Source organism: Melanerpes formicivorus, unplaced genomic scaffold, assembly GCF_026170545.1.
Source record: "Melanerpes formicivorus ecotype bairdi unplaced genomic scaffold, bMelFor1.0.p_v2 SCAF_67, whole genome shotgun sequence".
Lineage (NCBI taxonomy): Eukaryota > Metazoa > Chordata > Aves > Piciformes > Picidae > Melanerpes > Melanerpes formicivorus.
Window position 1 is genome coordinate 541,065 of NW_027142419.1, and position 20,546 is coordinate 561,610.

A 20,546-nucleotide genomic window follows, 5' to 3' on the forward strand; every position below is an offset into this window, starting at 1 on the left:
AGGGATTTTTTTCTGCCTTGACCTTGCTGTGAAAACCAAAGCTGCCCTAATCATAGGATCCCAGGCCAGTTTGAGGTGGAAGGGACCTCCAGAGGTCATCTAGCCCAACCCCTGTTGATAGTGGTCTGAAACCCCAGCTGGTGCTTTGCCCCAGGCATCTGGGTAGTGCCTTTGTTCCCTCAGGGGCTTTCAGTATTCAGCAAAATCCTCCTCCTGGTTCTGAAGGCCCTGCAGAGAAGACATTCTCTGTGCCTTGCAGGTGCTGCTGAAACTCTTCAGCTACTGTGTGAAGGTGAAGATAAATCGCCAGCAGTTGGTCAAGCCGGAGATGAACACTCTGAACGTCATGCTGGGAACCCTTAACTTGGTAAGGAGCCCCTGGGCTTGCCAAAGTCTCACCCATCCACTCCAGGGGCTGGAAATTGCTCCTCCCTCTCAGACTGCCTCGGGACAGCTGCAGGAGGTCTCCAATGCTGCTGGCCTGGCACTGCAAATCGGTGGCCATTGCTTCTCTGTTAGGGAGCAGGAGCGTGGGGGTCACATCAACCACTTGCTGCTGCTGCTGCTGCAGTAACTGCTGCCAGCTTAGGATGGAATCACAGAATCAATAAGGTTGGGAAAGACCTCAGAGATCAGCAAGTCCAACCTATCACCCAGCACCTCCTGACTAGCTAAACCATGGCTCCAAGTGCCACAGCCAAGCCCCTCTTGAACACCTCCAGGGATGGGGACTCCACCACCTCCCTGGGCAGCACATTCCAATGGCCAATTACTCTCTCTGGGAAGAACTTTCTCCTCACCTCCAGCCTAAACTTCCTCTGGCACAGCTTGAGACTGTGTCCTCTTGTTCTGATTGCCTGGGAGAAGAGACCAACCCCCAGCTGGCTACAACCTCCTTTCAGGGAGTTGGAGAGAGCAAGAAGGTCTCCCCTGAGCCTCCTCTTCTGCAGGCTAAGCAACCCCAGCTCCCTCAGCCTCTCCTCCCAGGGCTGTGCTCCAGACCCCTCCCCAGCTTTCTTGCCCTTCTCTGGACACCGTCAAGTCTCTCAATGTCCTTCTGAAACTGAGGAGCCCAGAACTGGACACAGGACTCCAGGTGTGGCCTCTGCAGTGCTGAGCACAGGGCACAAGGACTTCCCTGCTCCTGCTGGTCACACTATTTCTGATCTTCTCCAGGCTCTGGTGGCTGAGCAGGAAAGTAAGGACAGTGGAGGAGCAGCAGTGGCAGAACAAGTGCTCAGTATCATGGAGATCATACTGGATGAGTCCAACGCAGAACCTCTGAGCGAGGACAAGGTGAGTGAGTGCCTGGGGCTGGAGGCACCAATGGAAATGCTGAGTGGCATTCAGGGCTTGCAGATGTCTCCTTGCAGAGATGCTGAGCTCCAGGAGCTTGCAGAGCTGTGCTGAGTGGCAGTCTAACCCTTGTTATGCTTGCTGGCATGTCTTGGCAGGCTGTGGAGCTAGGGCAGTGCCCTGCACCCAAAGCACTGCAAGGCTTCTTTGGGATGATCTTGCACAGTCAGGGTGGGGGTTATTAGGCACTGCTTGGATCCCATCCTTGCTGCTTTGGGCCATAGGCCAGTGAGAGACAAGAAAAGGCACAGCTCTGCCTTTGTTTTTGGAGTGTTTTGGTACATGTTGAAAACATGATTGGCTTTTTCCAGTTAATTGAGGGTGAAAACAATACCTCAGCAGCACTGAGCATGGGAAGAGTTTCTTGGTCATCTTCTGAGGCTGCTGCTGCTGGATAGGAATGTGATGTCCTTTGGGCTAGGATTATTAGAGCTTTTGGCTAGAAAATCAGTGAATAGCAAGTGGAAGAAGCCAGTTGTCAGCTGGAGGAGTTAGAACCATGGAATCCTACAACTGTTTGGGCTGAGAAAGCCCTTTGAGATCATTGAGTCCAACCAGCAGCCTAACACCACTGTGGCCACTGAACCATGTCCCACAGTGCCATGGCCACAGGTTTCTTCAACCCCTCCAGGGATGGGGACTCCACCACCTCCCTGGGCAGCCTGTGCCAATGCCTGACCACTCTTGCAGGGAAGAAATTGCTGCTCATGTCCAACCTAAACCCCCCTAGCACAATTTCAGACCATTTCCTCTCATTCTGTCACCTGATACCAGGGAGAAGAGACCAACCCCCACCTCACTCCAGCCAACTTCCAGGGAGTTGTAGAGAGCAATGAGGTCTCCCCTCAGCCTCCTCTTCTCCAGAGTGAACAACTCCAGGTCCCTCAGCCATTCCACAAGAGGCAGAGTTTTGCTCTTCCCCAGGCTGCCTTGCCAGGGGCTGGACTGGAGCAGAGTTTTGCTCTCCCCCAGGCTGCCTTACCAGGGGCTGGACTGGAGCAGAGTTTTGCTCTTACCAAGGCCTGGACTGGAGCAGAGTTTTGCTCTTAGCAGGGGCTGGACTGGAGCAGAGTTTTGCCCTTACCAGGGGCTAGACTGGAGCAGAGCTTTGCTCTTGGCAGGGCCTGGACTGGAGCAGAGTTTTGCTCTTAGCAGGGCCTGGACTGGAGCTGAGTTTTGCTCTTAGCAGGGGCTGGACTGGAGCAGAGTTTTGCTCTTAGCAGGGCCTGGACTGGAGCAGAGTTTTGCTCTTAGCAGGGCCTGGACTGGAGCAGAGTTTTGCTCTTACCAGGGGCTGGACTGGAGCAGAGTTTTGCTCTCCCCCAGGCTGCCTTAGCAGGGACTGGACTGGAGCAGAGTTTTGCTCTCCCCCAGGCTGCCTTAGCAGGGGCTGGACTGGAGCAGAGTTTTGCTCTTACCAGGGTCTGGACTGGAGCTGAGTTTTGCTCTTAGCAGGGGCTGGACTGGAGCTGAGTTTTGCTCTTAGCAGGGGCTGGACTGGAGCAGAGTTTTGCTCTTAGCAGGGGCTGGACTGGAGCTGAGTTTTGCTTTTCCCCAGGCTGCCTTACCAGGAGCTAGGCTGGAGCATAGTTTTGCTCTTACCAGGGTCTGGACTGGAGCAGAGTTTTGCTCCCCCCCCAGGCTGCCTTGCCAGGGCCGGACTGGAGCAGCTCCTGACGCGAGAGCTTTTCCTTGACTGCTGCGGATTGATTTCCTGCTCAGAACCCAAACTCTTCTTCCTCTGCAGGGCAACCTTCTGCTAACTGGTGACAAAGACCAGCTGGTGATGCTGCTGGATCAGATCAACAGCACCTTTGTGCGCTCCAACCTCAGCGTGCTGCAGGGCCTGCTGCGCATCATCCCCTACCTGTCCTTCGGGGAGATGGAGAAGATGCAGATCCTGGTGGATCGCTTCAAGCCCTACTGTAACTTTGATAAGTATGTTGGCTAATTCCAGCTGAAAGCACATGAAATCACTTGCACTGACAAGCCCATACCTTTTTTCCCCCCCCCTCCCACCTCATTGATGCTTCCTTCAATGCTATGCAAAGCTCCAGAGATTCCTGGGGCGGAAGCTTAATTTCCTCTTTTCGCCTCTAAGCCACTTGAAGAAGAAAAGGAGATGTGTGAGCTTGCAGCTGGTGGAATAAGGGCTTTGGAGTATATTCTGAGGTGACAAGGGTCTGAATGGCTTTGCTGAGTCTGTGAGCAGGGATGTGGATTGCCTGATAGTGCAGTGGGGATTACAGGCAGCTGCTGTTTGGAGAGCTTTCGAGTCAGTCTTTCTTCTCTCCCTTCCTTCAGGTACGACGAGGAGCACAGTGGAGATGATAAAGTCTTCCTGGACTGCTTCTGTAAAATAGCAGCAGGAATAAAGAACAACAGCAATGGCCATCAGCTGAAAGATCTCATCCTCCAGAAGGGGATTACACAGAATGCCCTGGACTACATGAAAAAGCACATTCCCAGTGCAAAGAAGTAAGAGGCTCTGCTTGCTCTCTGTGATAACCCTGATCGTCCTCCTCTAGCTTTGGGGTGGGCTGAAGATTCCCTCTCCCCCTCCTCCAGCATTAAATTTGCCACACCAGCCCAGCTGGGAGCAGCTGAAGCTGCATTTCCAAGCAAAACTACAACCTACAGGGAAATCATAGAATTGTCAGGGCTGGAAGGGAGCTCAAGGCTCAGCCAGCTCCAACCCCCTGCCGTGGGCAGGGACACCTCACACCGCAGCAGGTTGCTCACAGCCACCTCCAGCCTGGCTGCAAACACCTCCAGGCAGGAGGCTTCCACCACCTCCCTGGGCTGCAAGGAATATGTACAAAATACACAATATTTACAGTTTATAAACAGCACAAGAACCCCCCCTGGCCAAAAACCAGGGGAGCTACAACATCTTCCCACCTTGCTCCCCTCCATACCTCCCTTGGATGCAAAACTCACCCCAGAAAGCTGTTCACAACTCCATGTTCAGGAGCATTTAGACTTGGTACAGCTGTGACACCGAGGGGTTGGGCTAAAAAGCCTGGAATCTTCCCAGCTGATAGCCATCTGAGCTGATTTCTTGGACATCAGCAAGCTTGTGCCTCCTGCCTCTTCCTTACCCACTGCACTGTAGCAGAGCTCACCACAAAGCCAAGCCCAGGGCTCAGAGCTGGCACTGGGGCTGCTAACATGCACAGTGTGGCAGTGGCAGTGTGAATGTCAATTAAAGGACAAAAACCAGGGGAGCTGCAACATCTTCTCTCCACCCTACTCCCTTCCTTATCCCCCTTGGATGCAAAACTCACCCCAGAAAGCTGTTCACAACTCCATGTTCAGAAGCATTTAGACTTGGTACAGCTGTGACACAGAGGGGTGAGGCTGGAATGGGCTAAAAAGCCTGGAATCTTCCCAGCTGATAGCCATCTGAGCTGATTTCTTGGACATCAGCAAGCTTGTGCCTCCTGCCTCTTCCTTACCCACTGCACAAAGCCAAGGCCAGGGCTCAGGGCTGGCACTGGGGCTGCTGGCATGCACAGCGTGGCAGCGGCAGAGTGAATGCAGCTTAATTAGTTAAAGGAGGGAGGGCCACAGGAGGAAGGGTGCTGGTCTGGCCTGCAGCTTGCAAGCTGTGCTGCTGGCTGCCTGCCACGTGTCCTGTGGGCATGGGGGGACTGCCCTTCAGCTGCTGCCTCTTGTCTCCTGTGCAGTTTGGATGCAGACATATGGAAGAAATTCTTATCCCGACCGGCGCTGCCTTTCATCCTGCGCCTGCTCCGGGGGCTTGCCACGCAGCACCCTGCCACACAGGTAAGGAGGCTCTCCTGAGAGCCAAGCAGCACCTGGCTGGCCTGTTGGGTTCTGCTTCCGGTGGCTGTAGGTCACAGAATCACAGGATTGTTTGGTGGGAAAAGGAGTCTGGAAGGAATGAGGAAGGAAGGAAAGAATTAGGAGGGAAGGAGGGAATTTGGAAGGTGGGAATTTGGAAGGAAGGAAGGAAGGAATTAGATAGGAAGGAATTAGGAAGGAAGGAAAGAAGAAGGAAGGAATTAGGAAGGAAAGAGGAAGGAAGGAAGGAATTTGGAGGGAAGGAAGGAATTTGGAGGGAAGGAAGGAATTTGGAGGGAAGGAAGGAATTAGGAAGGAAGGAATTAGGAAGGAATTTGGAAGGGGTGGAGGAATTTGGAAGGGAGGAATTAGGAAGGAAAGAGGGAGGAAGGAATTTGGAGGGAAGGAAGGCATTTGGAAGGGGGGAAGGAATTTGGAAGGGAGGAACTAGGAAGGAAAGAGGGAGGAAGGAATTTGGAAGGGAGGAAGGAATTTGGAAGGAGGGAAGGAAGGAATTTGGAGGGAAGGAAGGCATTTGGAAGGTAGGAAGGAATTAGGAAGGAAGGAATTAGGAAGGAATTAGGAAGGAAGGAATTAGGAAGGAATTAGGAAGGGAGGAAATAATTTGGAGGGAAGGAAGGAATTAGGTAGGAAGGAATTAGGAAAGAAAGAGGAAGGAAGGAATTAGTAAAGAGGAAGGAAGGAATTTAGAAGGGAGGAAGGATTTTGGAGGGAAGGAAGGAATTTGGCAGGAAGAAATTCTTCCCAACAAGAGAGATTGGCCATGGGAATGTGCTGCCCAGGGAGGTGGTGGAGTCCCCATCCCTGGAGGTGCTTAGGAAGAGCCTGGCTGAGGCACTTGGTGCCATGGTTGAGTTGATCAGATGGTGCTGGGTGAGAGGTTGGACTCCATGATCTCGAAGGTCTTTTCCAGCCTGGCTGATTCTGTGGTTCCAATCCCTCTTAGGTGTTGATAGGCACAGACTCCATCACCAACCTGCACAAACTGGAGCAGGTGTCCAGTGATGAAGGGATTGGGACGTTGGCAGAGAATCTTCTGGAGGCCCTGAGGGAACATCCGGAGGTGAACAAGAAGATCGACGCCGCCCGCAAGGAGACCCGGGCGGAGAAGAAGCGAATGGCCATGGCCATGAGGCAGAAGGCCTTGGGCACTCTGGGCATGACGGTAATGGCTGCTTGCCCTGACAGCAGGCCACTGATCTCATCACCTTTGCTCTCCCTCTTGCTTACAACTGGCACCTGAGGAGCTGTGTGCAGATGGTTTAGGGCCGGACGTCGCCGAGCCCGGGCCCGCGCTTGACCTGGCGCTGAGAAAGTTTAGGCTGGATGTTAGGAAGAAGTTCTACAGAGAGAGAGATTGGCCATTGGGATGGGCTGCCCAGGGAGGTGGTGGAGTCACCATCATTGGAGGTGTTCAGGAGGAGACTTGATAGGGTGCTTGGTTGCATGGTTTGGTTGATAGGTTGATGGTGTTGGATGATAGGTTGGATGCGATGATCTTGAAGGTCTCTTCCAACGTGGTCCTGTCCTGTCCTCTGCTCTCCTCTCTCCTCTCTTCTTCTCTTCTTCTCTCTTCTCTTCTTCTCTCCTCTTCTCTCCTCTTCTCTCCTCTTCTCTCCTCTTCTCTCCTCTTCTCTCCTCTTCTCTCCTCTTCTCTCCTCTTCTCTCCTCTTCTCTCCTCTTCTCTCCTCTTCTCTCCTCTTCTCTCCTCTTCTCTCCTCTTCTCTCCTCTTCTCTCCTCTTCTCTCCTCTTCTCTCCTCTTCTCTCCTCTTCTCTCCTCTTCTCTCCTCTTCTCTCCTCTTCTCTCCTCTTCTCTCCTCTTCTCTCCTCTTCTCTCCTCTTCTCTCCTCTTCTCTCCTCTTCTCTCCTCTTCTCTCCTCTTCTCTCCTCTTCTCTCCTCTTCTCTCCTCTTCTCTCCTCTTCTCTCCTCTTCTCTCCTCTTCTCTCCTCTTCTCTCCTCTTCTCTCCTCTTCTCTCCTCTTCTCTCCTCTTCTCTCCTCTTCTCTCCTCTTCTCTCCTCTTCTCTCCTCTTCTCTCCTCTTCTCTCCTCTTCTCTCCTCTTCTCTCCTCTTCTCTCCTCTTCTCTCCTCTTCTCTCCTCTTCTCTCCTCTTCTCTCCTCTTCTCTCCTCTTCTCTCCTCTTCTCTCCTCTTCTCTCCTCTTCTCTCCTCTTCTCTCCTCTTCTCTCCTCTTCTCTCCTCTTCTCTCCTCTTCTCTCCTCTTCTCTCCTCTTCTCTCCTCTTCTCTCCTCTTCTCTCCTCTTCTCTCCTCTTCTCTCCTCTTCTCTCCTCTTCTCTCCTCTTCTCTCCTCTTCTCTCCTCTTCTCTCCTCTTCTCTCCTCTTCTCTCCTCTTCTCTCCTCTTCTCTCCTCTTCTCTCCTCTTCTCTCCTCTTCTCTCCTCTTCTCTCCTCTTCTCTCCTCTTCTCTCCTCTTCTCTCCTCTTCTCTCCTCTTCTCTCCTCTTCTCTCCTCTTCTCTCCTCTTCTCTCCTCTTCTCTCCTCTTCTCTCCTCTTCTCTCCTCTTCTCTCCTCTTCTCTCCTCTTCTCTCCTCTTCTCTCCTCTTCTCTCCTCTTCTCTGTTGCTAATGAGAGGCTGGGAAGTGGGTTGGGGATTTGCTGTTAAGGGTGGTGTGGCTGGTGGGGTGTCCACTGTGGTGTTTTTAACCTGCTTGAGCTCTCCTCTCTTTCAGACAAACGAGAAGGGTCAGGTAGTGACCAAGACCGCGCTGCTCAAACAGATGGAGGAGCTGATAGAAGAGCCAGGGCTGACCTGCTGCATCTGCCGGGAAGGATACAAGTTTCAGGTACAGGGAGGGAGCACAGCCCTCTGTCACCAGCTGAGGGGACCTGGCAGGGTCCAGCTGCACAAGGGATGGTGCAGAATGATCAGGAGATCTCTCTGGGAGATGAGGAAATGTCAGGTTTGGGTCCTGGGGTAAACAATTCCAGAGGTAGCCAGGTGCTGCACATTGGTCACAACAACCCCAGGCAGTGCTACAGGCTGGGGGCAGAGTGGCTGAGAGCAGCCAGGCAGAGAGGGACCTGGGGGTAGTGGTTGATAGTAAGCTGAACAGGAGCCAGCAGTGTGCCTAGGGGGCCAAGAAGGCCAAGGGCATCCTGGCCTGCAGCAGGAAGAGTGTGGCCAGCAGGAGCAGGGAAGTCCTTGTGCCCTGTGCTCAGCACTGCAGAGGCCACACCTGGAGTCCTGTGTCCAGTTCTGGGCTCCTCAGTTTAGAAAGGACATTGAGAGACTTGAAGGTGTCCAGAGAAGGGCAAGAAAGCTGGGGAGGGGTCTGGAGCACAGCCCTGGGAGGAGAGGCTGAGGGAGCTGGGGTTGCTTGGCCTGGAGAAGAGGAGGCTCAGGGGAGACCTTCTTGCTCTCTCCAACTCCCTGCTGGGAGGTTGGAGCCAGGTGGGGGTTGGGCTCTTCTCCCAGGCAGGCAGCCAGCAGCAGAACAAGAGGACACAGTCTCAAGCTGCCCTAGGGGAAGTTTAGACTGGATGTGAGGAGAAAGTTCTTCCTAGCAAGAGGAATTGCCCAGGGGGAATGTGCTGCCCAGGGAGGTGGTGGAGTCCCCATCCCTGGAGGTGTTCCAGAGGGGCTTGGATGTGGCACTTGGAGCCATGGTTCAGCTGTCAGGAGGTGCTGGGTGATGGGTTGGACTTGCTGATCTCTCAGCTCCTTTCCAGCCTCATTGATGCTCTGGTTCCATGTTTCTAAGTGGCAGTGGCTTATTATTGGTTTTTCAGTGAAAGCTCAGTGTAAGTTTGAGGCTGGGAGCGGGAGAGGTGACATTGAGAGCAGTGTCACAGTGGTGCAGAGGGTGGCCCAGCATGAGTGGTCCTGAAGGGAGCTGCTGTGTCATTGCAGCCCACCAAAGTGCTGGGGATTTACACCTTCACCAAGCGTGTTGCCCTGGAGGAGTTTGAGAACAAGCCCCGCAAGCAGCAGGGCTACAGCACCGTCTCCCACTTCAACATTGTCCACTATGATTGTCACCTTGCAGCTGTCAGGTGAGTCCTGCCCACACCCTGGGACAGTGCATCTACTCAAGAGTGTCCAACAGCCAGCTACCAGGATGCTGAAGTGGCTGGAGCACTGCCCTGTGAGGAGAGGCTGAGAGCCCTGGGGGTGGTTAGTCTGGAGAAGAGAAGACTGAGAGGGGATCTGATCAATGTCTATCAATAGCTGAGGTCTGAGGGTTAAGAGGGAGGGGATAGGGACAGGCTCTGCTCAGCTGCACCCTGTGATAGGACAAGGAGCAGTGGATATAAACTCCAGCCCAGGAGGTTCCACCTCACCATGAGGAGGAACTTCTTGACTGGGAGGGTCCCAGAGCCCTGGAGCAGGCTGCCCAGGGAGGTTGTGGAGTCTCCTTCTCTGGAGCCTTTCCAGCCCCATCTGGATGTGTTCCTGTGTGACCTGTGCTGGATTCTCTGCTCCTGCTCTGGCAAGGGGGGGTTGGACTCAATGATCTCTGGAGGTCCTTTCCAACCCCTAACATCCTGTGATCCTGGTGGCTGATGTGTTTTTCCAAGGGGCTTTGTGAGCACAGCACTTGGCCTTGTCATTCATGGTGGGTTTGCTTGTGAGGTGATCACTCTGCAGCCTGGAGACAGCCAGAAGCTCTGTTGAGGTTTGCTGTCATGTCCCAAGTAGAGATTAGGTCTGGGCACTACAATGTGAAGTCCATCAGGACAGAGTACACAAAGTTCCACCTCACCATGAGGAGAAGCTCTGCTCTCAGGGTGCTGGAGAGGTTGTGGAGTCTCCTCTGGAGCCTTTCCAGCCCCATCTGGATGCGTTCCTGTGTGACCAGCCCTAGGTGACCCTCCTTTGGCAGGGGGGTTGAACTGGTTGATCTCCTGAGGTCCCATCCAGCCCCTACCATTCTGTGACTGGAGAATCTGTGGAACTGTCTGGGGGTTTTGCTGGTTTCTTAGACACAAACCTGGATGCTCCTGACTTGCCTGGGTGTGGTTTGCTTTCTCGCTGCAGACTCGCTCGCGGCCGTGAGGAATGGGAGAGTGCAGCCCTGCAGAACGCCAACACCAAGTGCAATGGGCTCCTGCCAGTCTGGGGACCTCATGTGCCAGAGTCTGCTTTTGCTACTTGCTTAGCAAGGTGAGCAGACACAGCTCCTCCTTGCCTCCTTGAGCTGTTTTGCATCTGGGTAGGTGAGTCAGGAGGTTAGCACGGAGGCCTGCTGGCTTCAAACCGTGGAATGAAAGCCGATGGGAGCTGAGTGTAGCTGCTCTGGGAAGATGTGCTGTGGGAGAAGAAACCACCTGAAGGCTGTGAGGGCCAATCAGTGAGATTTGAACAGGCTGAGAGCTGGGCAGAGAGGAACCTAAGGAGGTTCAACAAGGAGAAGTGTAGAGTCCTGCAGCTGGTCAGCAAATGTGCCCTGGTGGCTAAGAAGGCCAATGGGGTCCTGGGGTGCATCCAGAGGAGTGTGGCCAGCAGATCTAGAGAGGTTCTCCTCTCCCTCTGCTCTGCCCTGGTGAGGCCACATCTGGAATATTGCAGCCAGCTCTGGGCTCCCCAGGGCAGGAGGGACAGGGAGCTGCTGGAGAGAGTCCAAGGGAGGGCTAGGAGGATACTGAAGGGACTGCAGCACTGCCTGGGGAGGAGAGGCTGAGAGCCCTGGGGGTGGTTAGTCTGGAGAGGAGAAGACTGAGAGGGGATCTGATAAATGTTTCTAAATATCTGAGGTCTGAGGGTTAAGAGGGAGGGGACAGGGGCAGGCTCTGCTCAGCTGCACCCTGGGACAGGACGAGGGGCAATGGATATAAACTCCAGCACAGGAGGTTCCACCTCACCATGGGGAGGAACTTCTTCACTGCAAGGGCCACAGAGCCCTGGAGCAGGCTGCCCAGAGAGGCTGTGGAGTCTCCTTCTCTGGAGCCTTTCCAGCCCCATCTGGATGTGTTCCTGTGTGACCTGTGCTGGGTTCTCTGCTTCTGCTCTGGCAAGGGGGGGTTGGACTGGATGATCTCTGGAGGTCCTTTGCAACCCCTAAAACCCTGTGAGCCAGTTCTGGAAGGGTTTTTTATCAAGTGACCCCAAGCTGCTGTGTTTTTCAGGCACAACACATACCTCCAGGAGTGCACAGGACAGAGGGAACCTACCTACCAGCTGAATGTCCACGACATCAAACTGCTCTTCCTCCGCTTTGCCATGGAGCAGTCGTTCAGCGTCGACACCGGAGGAGGCGGAAGGGAGAGCAACATCCACCTCATCCCATACATCATCCACACGGTGCTCTACGTCCTCAACACGTCAGTACCTTCCTCTCACATTCCCCCTGTGCTGCTCTGGGTCCCAAACATGTCAGTACCTTCCTCTTAGCAGCTTCCACTCCCACCCCAAAAGGTGTGGGAGGGCTGCAGTCTGATCTCTGTGTCTGTGTGTGGCCCTGGTGAGAAGACCACACCTGCCATGCTGTGTCTGGTTTTGAGCTCCCTAGTTCAAGAGAGGCAGGGATCTACTGAAGGGAAGGGAAGGGAAGGGAAGGGAAGGGAAGGGAAGGGAAGGGAAGGGAAGGGAAGGGAAGGGAAGGGAAGGGAAGGGAAGGGAAGGGAAGGGAAGGGAAGGGAAGAAGAAGAGAAGAGAAGAAGAGAAGAGAAGAAGAGAAGAAGAGAAGAGAAGAAGAGAAGAGAAGAAGAAGAAGAGAGAGAAGAGAAGAGAAGAGAAGAGAAGAGAAGAGAAGAGAAGAGAAGAGAAGAGAAGAGAAGAGAAGAGAAGAGAAGAGAAGAGAAGAGAAGAGAAGAGAAGAGAGAAGAGAAAAGAGAAGGAGAAGAGAAGGAGAAGAGAAGAAGAGAAGAGAAGGAGAAGAGAAGAGAAGAGAAGAGAAGAGAAGAGAAGAGAAGAGAAGAGAAGAGAAGAGAAGAGAAGAGAAGAGAAGAGAAGAGAAGAAGAGAAGAATAAACCAGGATGGAAAAGACCTCAGAGATCATCCAGTCCAATCTATCACCCAACACCATCTAATCAAGTAATCCATGGCACCAAGCACCCCATCCAGTCTCTTCCAGAGGGCTGTGAGGGTGCTGAAGGGATTTGAACCCCTCTCCTGTGAAGAAAGGCTGAGAGACCTGGGGCTGTTTAGTCTGGAGAGGAGCAGCCTGAGAGGGAATCTGATCAGTCTCTGTAAATATCTGGAGGGGTGGGGGAGGGAAGATCAAGGTGCCAGGCTCTCTCTGGTGGTGCCCAGTAGTGGAACAAGGAGCAATGGGTATAATCTGGAGCTCAGGAAGTTCCACCTCAACATGAGGAGAAACTTCTTTGCTGTGAGGGTGCTGGAGCCCTGGAGCAGGCTGCTCAGAGAGGCTGCAGTCTCCTTCTCTGGAGACTTAAGGACCCATCTGGACATGTTCCTGTGCGACCTGCCCTAGCTGCTCCTGCTTTGGCAGCAGGGTTGGACATGATCATCTCCAGAAGTCCCTTTCAACCCCTTAATGTTCTGTGATCCTATGAAATCACACCAGAGTTTTAGGAGGACCCAAATTGCCTCTCTGAAGCAGCTTTGCTGGAGGTTCACATGGTTTGGAGCGAAGCGTCGCCGCCTGAACACGCAGGGCAACAGAGAACCTATTGAGCAAAAGCAAGGGGGAATTAGCTTCTCTTTCCATCCTGGATGTAATTATTACCTCTGGAAGGTTATTAGATCCTTTAAGAAACACTGCCAGCTTCATTTTCTCTGGAACAGACAGAAGGGAAACACAGGGATGAAGTAATTGTTGTCAGCTGAAAACCTAACCCTGGTTATCTGATGCTTGGGGTTACACAATCCTCTTTCTGTTCCCAGCTTTGCCACACTGGAATTCTCCTGCAGCCTTCAGATCCATCAGATTTCCCTGACATTATTCATTTTATTTATGTTTGGGCTTAGTGAACACAGGAACACTGCTGCTGAAGTGTTTCAGCAAGATCTTCATTGATGCAAAGGGTAATAAGCTTAAGGGGGGGTTCAGAGCTCGCCCTGATGGCTGAGTGCACCTCATGCACAGGTGGAATGGGCCCCACACCTTTTGCTTTGTGGAGTTCAGATGCTGGGAAGTAAATAGTCAGCAAATGAGGGTGGAAATGGTGAAGTAGACCTCTCTTAAAGGGCCCTGCAAGTGGAGTGCAGTGAAATCTCTCTCCCTTTCCCACCTGCAGACTCCACGCTCTGGCTCTAACACAGTTTGTCTTTAATGCTGGTTCTGATCATGCACAGGTAGAATGCCCCCCACACCTTTTGCTGTGTATAGTTCAGATGCTAGGAGGTCAAAAGTCACCAAATGAGGGTGGAAATGGTGAAATAGACCTCTCTTAAAGGGCCCTGCAAGTGGAGTGCAGTGAAATCTCTCTCCCTTTCATAGTTTCATAGTTTCATAGTTTCATTCAAGGTTGGAAGGGACCACAAGGATCATCTAGTTCCAACCCCCCTGCCATGGGCAGGGACACCCCACACTAGATCAGCCTGGACAGAGCCTCATCCAGCCTGCTCTTAAACACCCCCAGGGATGGGGCCTCGACCACCTCCCTGGACAACCCATTCCAGGGTTTCACCACTCTCATGGTGAAGAACCTCCTCCTCACCTCCAGCCTGAATCTCCCCACCTCCAGCTTCATTCCATTCCCCCTAGTCCTATCACTCCCTGAGATCCTGAGAAGTCCTTCCCCAGCCTTCCTGTAGGCCCCCTTCAGATACTGGAAGGCGACAATTAGGTCACCTCGGAGCCTTCTCTTCTGCAGACTGAACAGCCCCAACTCCTTCAGTCTGTCCTCGTAGGAGAGGTGCTCCAGCCCTCTGCTCATCCTCGTGGCCCTTCTCTGGACACATTCCAGCACCTCCACATCCCTCTTGTAATAGGGGCTCCAGAACTGGACACAGTACTCCAGGTGGGGTCTCACCAGGGCTGAGTAGAGGGGGAGGATCACCTCCCTCGACCTGCTAGCCACACTTCTCCTGATGCAGCCCAGGATCTGATTAGCTTTGCGGGCTGCAAGTGCACACTGAGAGCTCATGTTGAGCTTTTTGTCCACCAGCACCCCCAAGTCTCTCTCCTCAGGGCTATCCTCCAGCCAGTCACTGCCTAGCCTGTATTTGTGCCTGGGATTGCTTCGACCCAGATGCAGGACCCTGCACTTGCTCTTATTGAACTTCATGAGGTTGGCTTGTGCCCACCTCTCCAGCCTGTCCAGCTCCCTCTGGATGGCCTCCCTTCCCTCCAGCTGTCTGCTGCACCACACAGCTTGGTGTCATCAGCAACCCTGCTGAGGCTGCACTCAATGCCACTGTCCATGTCCCCCACAAAGATGTTGAATAAGACAGGTCCCAGGACTGATCCCTGAGGGACTCCACTTGTCACTGGCCTCCACTGGGACATGGAGCCATTGACAGCCACTCTTTGGGTGCGGCCATCAAGCCAGTTCCTTATCCATCTAGTGGTCCACCCATCAAACCCATGTGTCACCAGTTTGGAGACCAGGATGTGGTGTGGGACAGTGTCGAAGGCTTTGCTCAGGTCCAGGTAAATGACATCTGCATGACATCCAGGTAAATGACACCTGCAGAATCCATGTTCTGGCTCTGACATAATTTGCCTTTAATGTCTTTAATGCTGGCTCTGATCATGCACAGGTAGAATGCCCCCCACACCTTTTGCTGTGTGTAGTCCAGATGCTAGGAAGTAAATAGTCATGAAATGAGGGTGGAAATGGTGAAATAGACCTCTCTTAAAGGGCCCTGCAAGTGGAGTGCAGTGAAATCTCTCTCCCTTTCCCACCTGCAGCCTCCACGCTCTGGCTCTAACATAATTTGCCTTTAATGCCTATCTCCAGATCCCTGAGCTGTTGTTTTCCAGCTCCTTTGGGAGACGGAGAAATGAACTGTTCTTTTCATCTCAACTGTCCTTTTCATCTCAGTAGTCTGCTCATTGCCACCAGAGAGCCCAGAACCTGCTGGGCAGCTGCTGGATCAAAATGCAGCTCTGCTCTCTACAGCTGCCTGAAAGGAGGCCCTGAGTGAGGTGGGGGTTGGTCTCTTCTCTCTACTACCAGGTGATGGAATGAGAGGAGATGGCCTCAGGATGCACCAGGGAAGATTTGGGTTGGACATGAGGAACAATTTCTTTGCTGCAAGAGCGGTCAGGGCTTGGCACAGGCTGCCCAGGGGGGTGGTGGAGTCCCCAGCCCTGGAGGTGTTCAAGAAACCTGTGGCCATGGCACTTGGGGCCAGGGTTTAGTGGCCATGGTGGGGTTGGGTTGCAGGTTGGATTTGATGATCTTGGAGGTCTTTTCCACCCCAAACAACTCTCTGATTCTGTGATCATTTCCTTTCCAGCCATCATTTGTTTTTTCCCTCAAGCCATGTCAGTGTTAAATAGAGCAAGCAAAGAGTTCCTGGTTGGCTACCTGCTGCATGGTGCAGCAGATGAAAAGCTCACCCAGCACTGACCCCCAGGCACAGCTTCATCTGCTGGGATGCTGGTTTCCACCTTCCTGACAGGGAGTGTAGATCTCACTGAGAAATTGAGGGGCCTGCCTGATGGAGCAGAGCAGTAGGGATGTGGTCAGGTGTGGTACAACTTCATGTTGGTCAGGTCTGGGCTGTCAGGACTGCTGAAGAGACTGGAGCTCAGGGGAAGGGGGGAAAAAATGACCTATGTGTAAGCTTACAGTAAATACACTTCTCTTTGGGGGGCTGAAATTGGCTTGCAGCTTCCCTGTGATTGCTTTTGTGGTAGGTGAATAAGAGGAATTGATTCTGAAGCCTGGCTGGAGAGGATGGGGAGGGGGGAGATGGTGTACAGCCTGAACACATGGGCTGGCCTGCCTGCTTCTTGCCTGAAAGAGAAGGAAAACAGCTCAGCAGTAGTCTTGTCCTCTGCTGAGGCAATGCTTCCTTGCAGACCCCCCTGGTACCATACCCAGCTCCGAGGCAAAGCGAGCTTGCCAGGCTTGTGAGCTTCACTGGGAGCTAACCCCCAGCCAGGGGAGGTGGTTTGGGAAGGGCCAAGCTAGGACTGCTTTGTCCTGCATGGGGTTGTGTGCTGCTGGGCCTCCAGGCTCCTGAGCTGTACAGCACAGCAGCATGGAAGAGGCAGCACAGCCACTGAAGCTTCTCTTGTCTTCCAGCACTCGAGCCACATCGAGGGAGGAGAAGAACCTCCAGAGCTTCATGGAGCACCCCAAGGAGAAGTGGGTGGAGAGTGCCTACGAGGTGGATGGGCCCCATTACTACACCGTGCTGGCACTGCACATCTCTCCCCCTGAGAAGTGGAAAGCCATGAGAGTGGAGGTCCTCAAGAGGCTCCTGGTCACCTCCCACGCCCGAGTGGTGTCACCAGGGGGAGCCAGCAGGTTGGTCACCGCCCCAGCGCTGCTCCCGCTCGCTGCTGGCACTGCCACCCCAGCCAGGGCCCTGCCACCCCAGCCAGGCAGGGCCACACAGAGCTCCTGGGGAGCAGAGGAGAAGTGGCTGTGTCAGAGCAGCGGATTGCAACCCTCCTGAGCAAGTTTGTACACAGCTCAGGGCTTTATGAGATTATCACAGAATCAACCAGGTGGGAAAAGAGCTCAGAGCTCAGCAAGTCCAAACTATGACCTAATTCCTAACACCTCCTGACAACCAAGCCATGGCTCCAAGTGCCACAGCCAAGCCTTTTTTGAACACCTCCAGGGACAGGGACTCCACCACCTCCCTGGGCAGCACATTCCCCTGGCCAATTCCTCTTGCTGGGAAGAACTTTCTCCTCACCTCCAGACTAAGCTTCCCCTGGCACAGCTTGAGACTGTGTCCTCTTGTTCTGGTGCTGGGTGCCAGGGAGAAGAGACCAACCCCCACCTGGCTCCAACCTCCCTGCAGGGAGTTGGAGAGAGCAAGAAGGTCTCCCCTGAGCCTCCTCTTCTCCAGGCTAAGCAACCCCAGCTCCCTCAGCCTCTCCTCACAGGGCTGTGCCCCAGACCCCTCCCCAGCTTTCTTGCCCTTCTCTGGAAGCCTTTGTCAGGCTGCCCAGAGAGGTTGTGGAGCCTCCACCTCTGGAGTCCTTCCAAACCCACCTGGACATTGTGGTCCTGGGTGGTTTACTGTAGGTGATCCTGCTCTAGGAGGGGGTTTGGACTGAATGATCTTCAGAGATCCCTCTCCACCCCCAGCAGTCTGGGACTGTGTGATGAGCAGGATGCCTCCTCCAGGAAGGAAGAGGGAAAAGAGAGAACTGCCCCAACCTTTGGTTTCTCCCTACAGCTACCAATCACCACAGCTTTGCTCTGGGAGCTCTCCACAATTCACTCCAGGCCACCATTAACATGGGAGGGAGGCAGCTGCCTCTTTGGAGTGTACCAGGGGGGACATTCAGGGCCAGGCTGGATGAGTCCTTGAGCAACCCAAGTCTAGTTGAGAGGTGTCTCTGCCCTTGGCAGGCAGGTTGGAGTAGATGATCTCTGAGGTCCCTTCCAACCTGAGCCATTGTGTGAATCAAGCCTGGAGGGTTTCTGGAGCAGGTCAAGCAGCTGCTTCATGGAAAGAAAGCTCTTCCTGAGAGTGTAGCTGAAGTAGGAGGAGGGGAAGATGCTTCTTGCCCTTCACCTCGAGTGGAAAGATGTAGTAAGTTCTTAGTGTGCTGCTTGAGGGCTGGTGGTGTGCTCTCTGTGCTCTTTTGATCAGGACAAGCAGCTTCCTTTAAATAGAGAAATAGAAATCAAATGCCTTGGCTTTTAAAAGAGCAAAGAGTAAAAGGGGGAGGAAAAAAAAAATCAATAGCAGCTGTCAGGCACTTGAGGTACAAGAATAAATGGCTGTGCCTGCCTGACAAAGGCACAAAGTGCCAGAGAGGGGAAGGGGAATTCCAGGCTCCTTGAAAAGATGATTTTTAAAGAGCTGTCATAATTAGGAGCAGCTTCATTATTATTCTGAGTTGCCTTTAAAGGGCCTTCTTGCTCTGATGACATTAATTATGTGCCTGATAAAGTCCTCACATTGTGGTGAGCACACAACACAGCATGCACCAGTGCTATTAGAGGCATCAAAAGGGAGAGAGAGAGAGAGAGAGAGCCCTGCAAGGGGCTCCTGTATTGATTCCTCTGCTGGCTTTTGCTGTTCAAGCTCAGCCTCCTCTCTGGGCTCCTGGCTGCTGTCTGCACCACCCTGCCTGAGCCCTGGGGAGAAGGGGAGGTGAGGAGTTACAGGAGGCACATCCTGGAGGGCAGGGTAAAGCAGAGGGCCTGAGTGGGGTGGCTGTGGGTGTCTGGTGGGTTTAAAAACCCTGAGCACAGGAAGGCAAATCACAGCCTGGGCTGCAGCCCAGAGACTTGGGAGAGTGGATGGGGTGCTTGGTGCCGTGGTTTGGTTGATCAGATGGTGCTGGGTGATAGGTTAACCTGGATGATCTCAAAGGTCTCTTCCAACCTGGTCTATTCTATTCTATTCTATTCTATTCTATTCTATTCTATTCTATTCTATTCTATTCTATTCTATTCTATCCTGTCCTCTTCTATCCTGTCCTCTTCTATGCTGTCCTTCTATCCTGTCCTCTTCTATCCTGTCCTCTTCTATCCTGTCCTCTTCTATCCTGTCCTCTTCTATCCTGTCCTCTTCTATTCTATTCTATTCTATTCTATTCTATTCTATTCTATTCTATTCTATTCTATTCTATTCTATTCTATTCTATTCTATTCTATTCTATTCTATTCTATTCTATTCTATTCTATTCTATTCTGTCCTGTCCTGTCCTGTCCTGTCCTGTCCTGTCCTGTCCTATCCTAAGCACTGTTGCCAGCAGATCCAGAGAGGTGATTCTCCCACTTTGCTCTGCCCTGCTGAGACCTCACCCTGAGTGCTGTGTGCAGGTCTGGAGCCCTCAATACAGCAAGGACCTGGAGCTGATGGAGAGGTTCCAGAGGAAGGCCATGAAGGGGGTTGGAGCAGCTCTGCTATGAGGAGAGGCTGGGGGTGTTCAGCCTGGAGTAGAGGAGGCTCCAGGGACACCTAGTAGCAACCTGCCAGTACCCAAAGGGGGCTAGAGGAAGGCTGGAGAGAGGCTGTTTGCAGGGACAGGACCAGGGGCAATGGCTTCCAGCTAGAGCAGAGCAGATTTAAATTGGCTGTCAGGAAGAAGTTCTTCACTCTGAGGGTGGTGGAACACTGGAGCAGGTTGCCCAGGGAGGTGGTTGAGGCTCCATCCATCAAGAGGGATGGTCTCTTCTCCCAGGCAACCTGTGGCAGAACAAGGGGACACAGTCTCAAGCTGTGCCAGGGGAGGTTCAGGCTGGAGGTTAGGAAGTAGTTCTTCCCAGCAAGAGAGATTGGCCATTGGAATGTGCTGCCCAGGGAGGTGGTGGAGTCCCCATCCCTGGAGGTGTTTAGGAGGAGCCTGGATGAGGCACTTGGTGCCATGGTTGAGTTGATCAGATGGTGCTGGGTGAGAGGTTGGACTTGATGATCTCTGAGGTCTTTTCCAACCTGGTTCATTCTATTCTCTTCTAGTCTAAGATATTCAAGGTGAGGCTCAATGAGGCCCTGGGCAACCTGATCTAGTTGGGGATGTCCCTGTTGGGCTGGAGGAGCTTTGGAGGTCCCTTCTGGCCTGGTCCATTCTGTGCTTCTGCTTCTTTCCCAGCTAAACATCCATGTCATAAAAGCACATGGAAACAGAGCAAGAAACTTCCAGCTTGGAGCAGCAAATCTGTGGAATTTCAGGGGCAAACAGTGAAGAAAAGGTCCTCAGGGATTGTGTCAGGGTTTATTCAAGGGCTTTCTCTAATCCCTGCAGACTAAGAGAGCACAAAAGCCTTCCCCTGCTAGCACCTCTCAGCACCAGCAGTGTGGCAGTTCTTGATTTCCAAGGGCTGTGCTTATTTACTCTGGTGGAACAAGCAGGAGAAGGGCACTGGAGAGTGAAATGCTCTGCAGATCAGCCCCTGCCATTTGCAGGGCAAGGCAAAGAGGAAGGGCAGAGGCTGGCACATCAGAGTGATCTCTCTGCGTACAAAGGATCCAGAGTAGCATTCCAGGTTGGAGATGCTCTGCCAGGGTGGTACAGCAGCACCACCACCATGCAGAGTGCCCTGGAGGGAAGGTTAGAGGCACACCAAGGGCTCACTCCCTGCCTTTGCTGGAGGAGATGGAGACAAATCACTGGGGGAAGCAGCTAAAAGCAGCTGAGCTGACCAACTTGTGACCCTCTAAAGGACCTGAAAAGCTTCCTAATGAAGGTGCAGCAGTTCCCTCCTGCATAGGTGAAGGCACCAAGCAGAGCTAGGGCCTGGGGTTAGGTGGTTTCATCCAGCTGCTCAGCTGGAGTGGTCAGAGCAAGCCAGATGTGAGGAGAACTTAGCCACAAGTGTTGTGTCCCTGGCAGGAGCTGCAGTTGGTC

The 20,546-nt window shown here is 53.1% G+C and overlaps 1 protein-coding gene across 1 annotated transcript in view; it reads left to right on the forward strand.

Moving 5' to 3' along the window:
* Window positions 1–20,546, forward strand: part of UBR4 (ubiquitin protein ligase E3 component n-recognin 4) — a 179,782-nt gene that overhangs the window by 147,662 nt on the left and 11,574 nt on the right. The window contains 11 exon segments of the mRNA XM_068162717.1: window positions 260–367; window positions 1,177–1,296; window positions 3,104–3,294; window positions 3,661–3,834; window positions 5,046–5,145; window positions 6,131–6,349; window positions 7,874–7,987; window positions 9,055–9,197; window positions 10,183–10,308; window positions 11,271–11,465; window positions 16,309–16,533. Of these exon segments, the coding sequence (XP_068018818.1) occupies window positions 260–367; window positions 1,177–1,296; window positions 3,104–3,294; window positions 3,661–3,834; window positions 5,046–5,145; window positions 6,131–6,349; window positions 7,874–7,987; window positions 9,055–9,197; window positions 10,183–10,308; window positions 11,271–11,465; window positions 16,309–16,533 (1,715 nt within the window).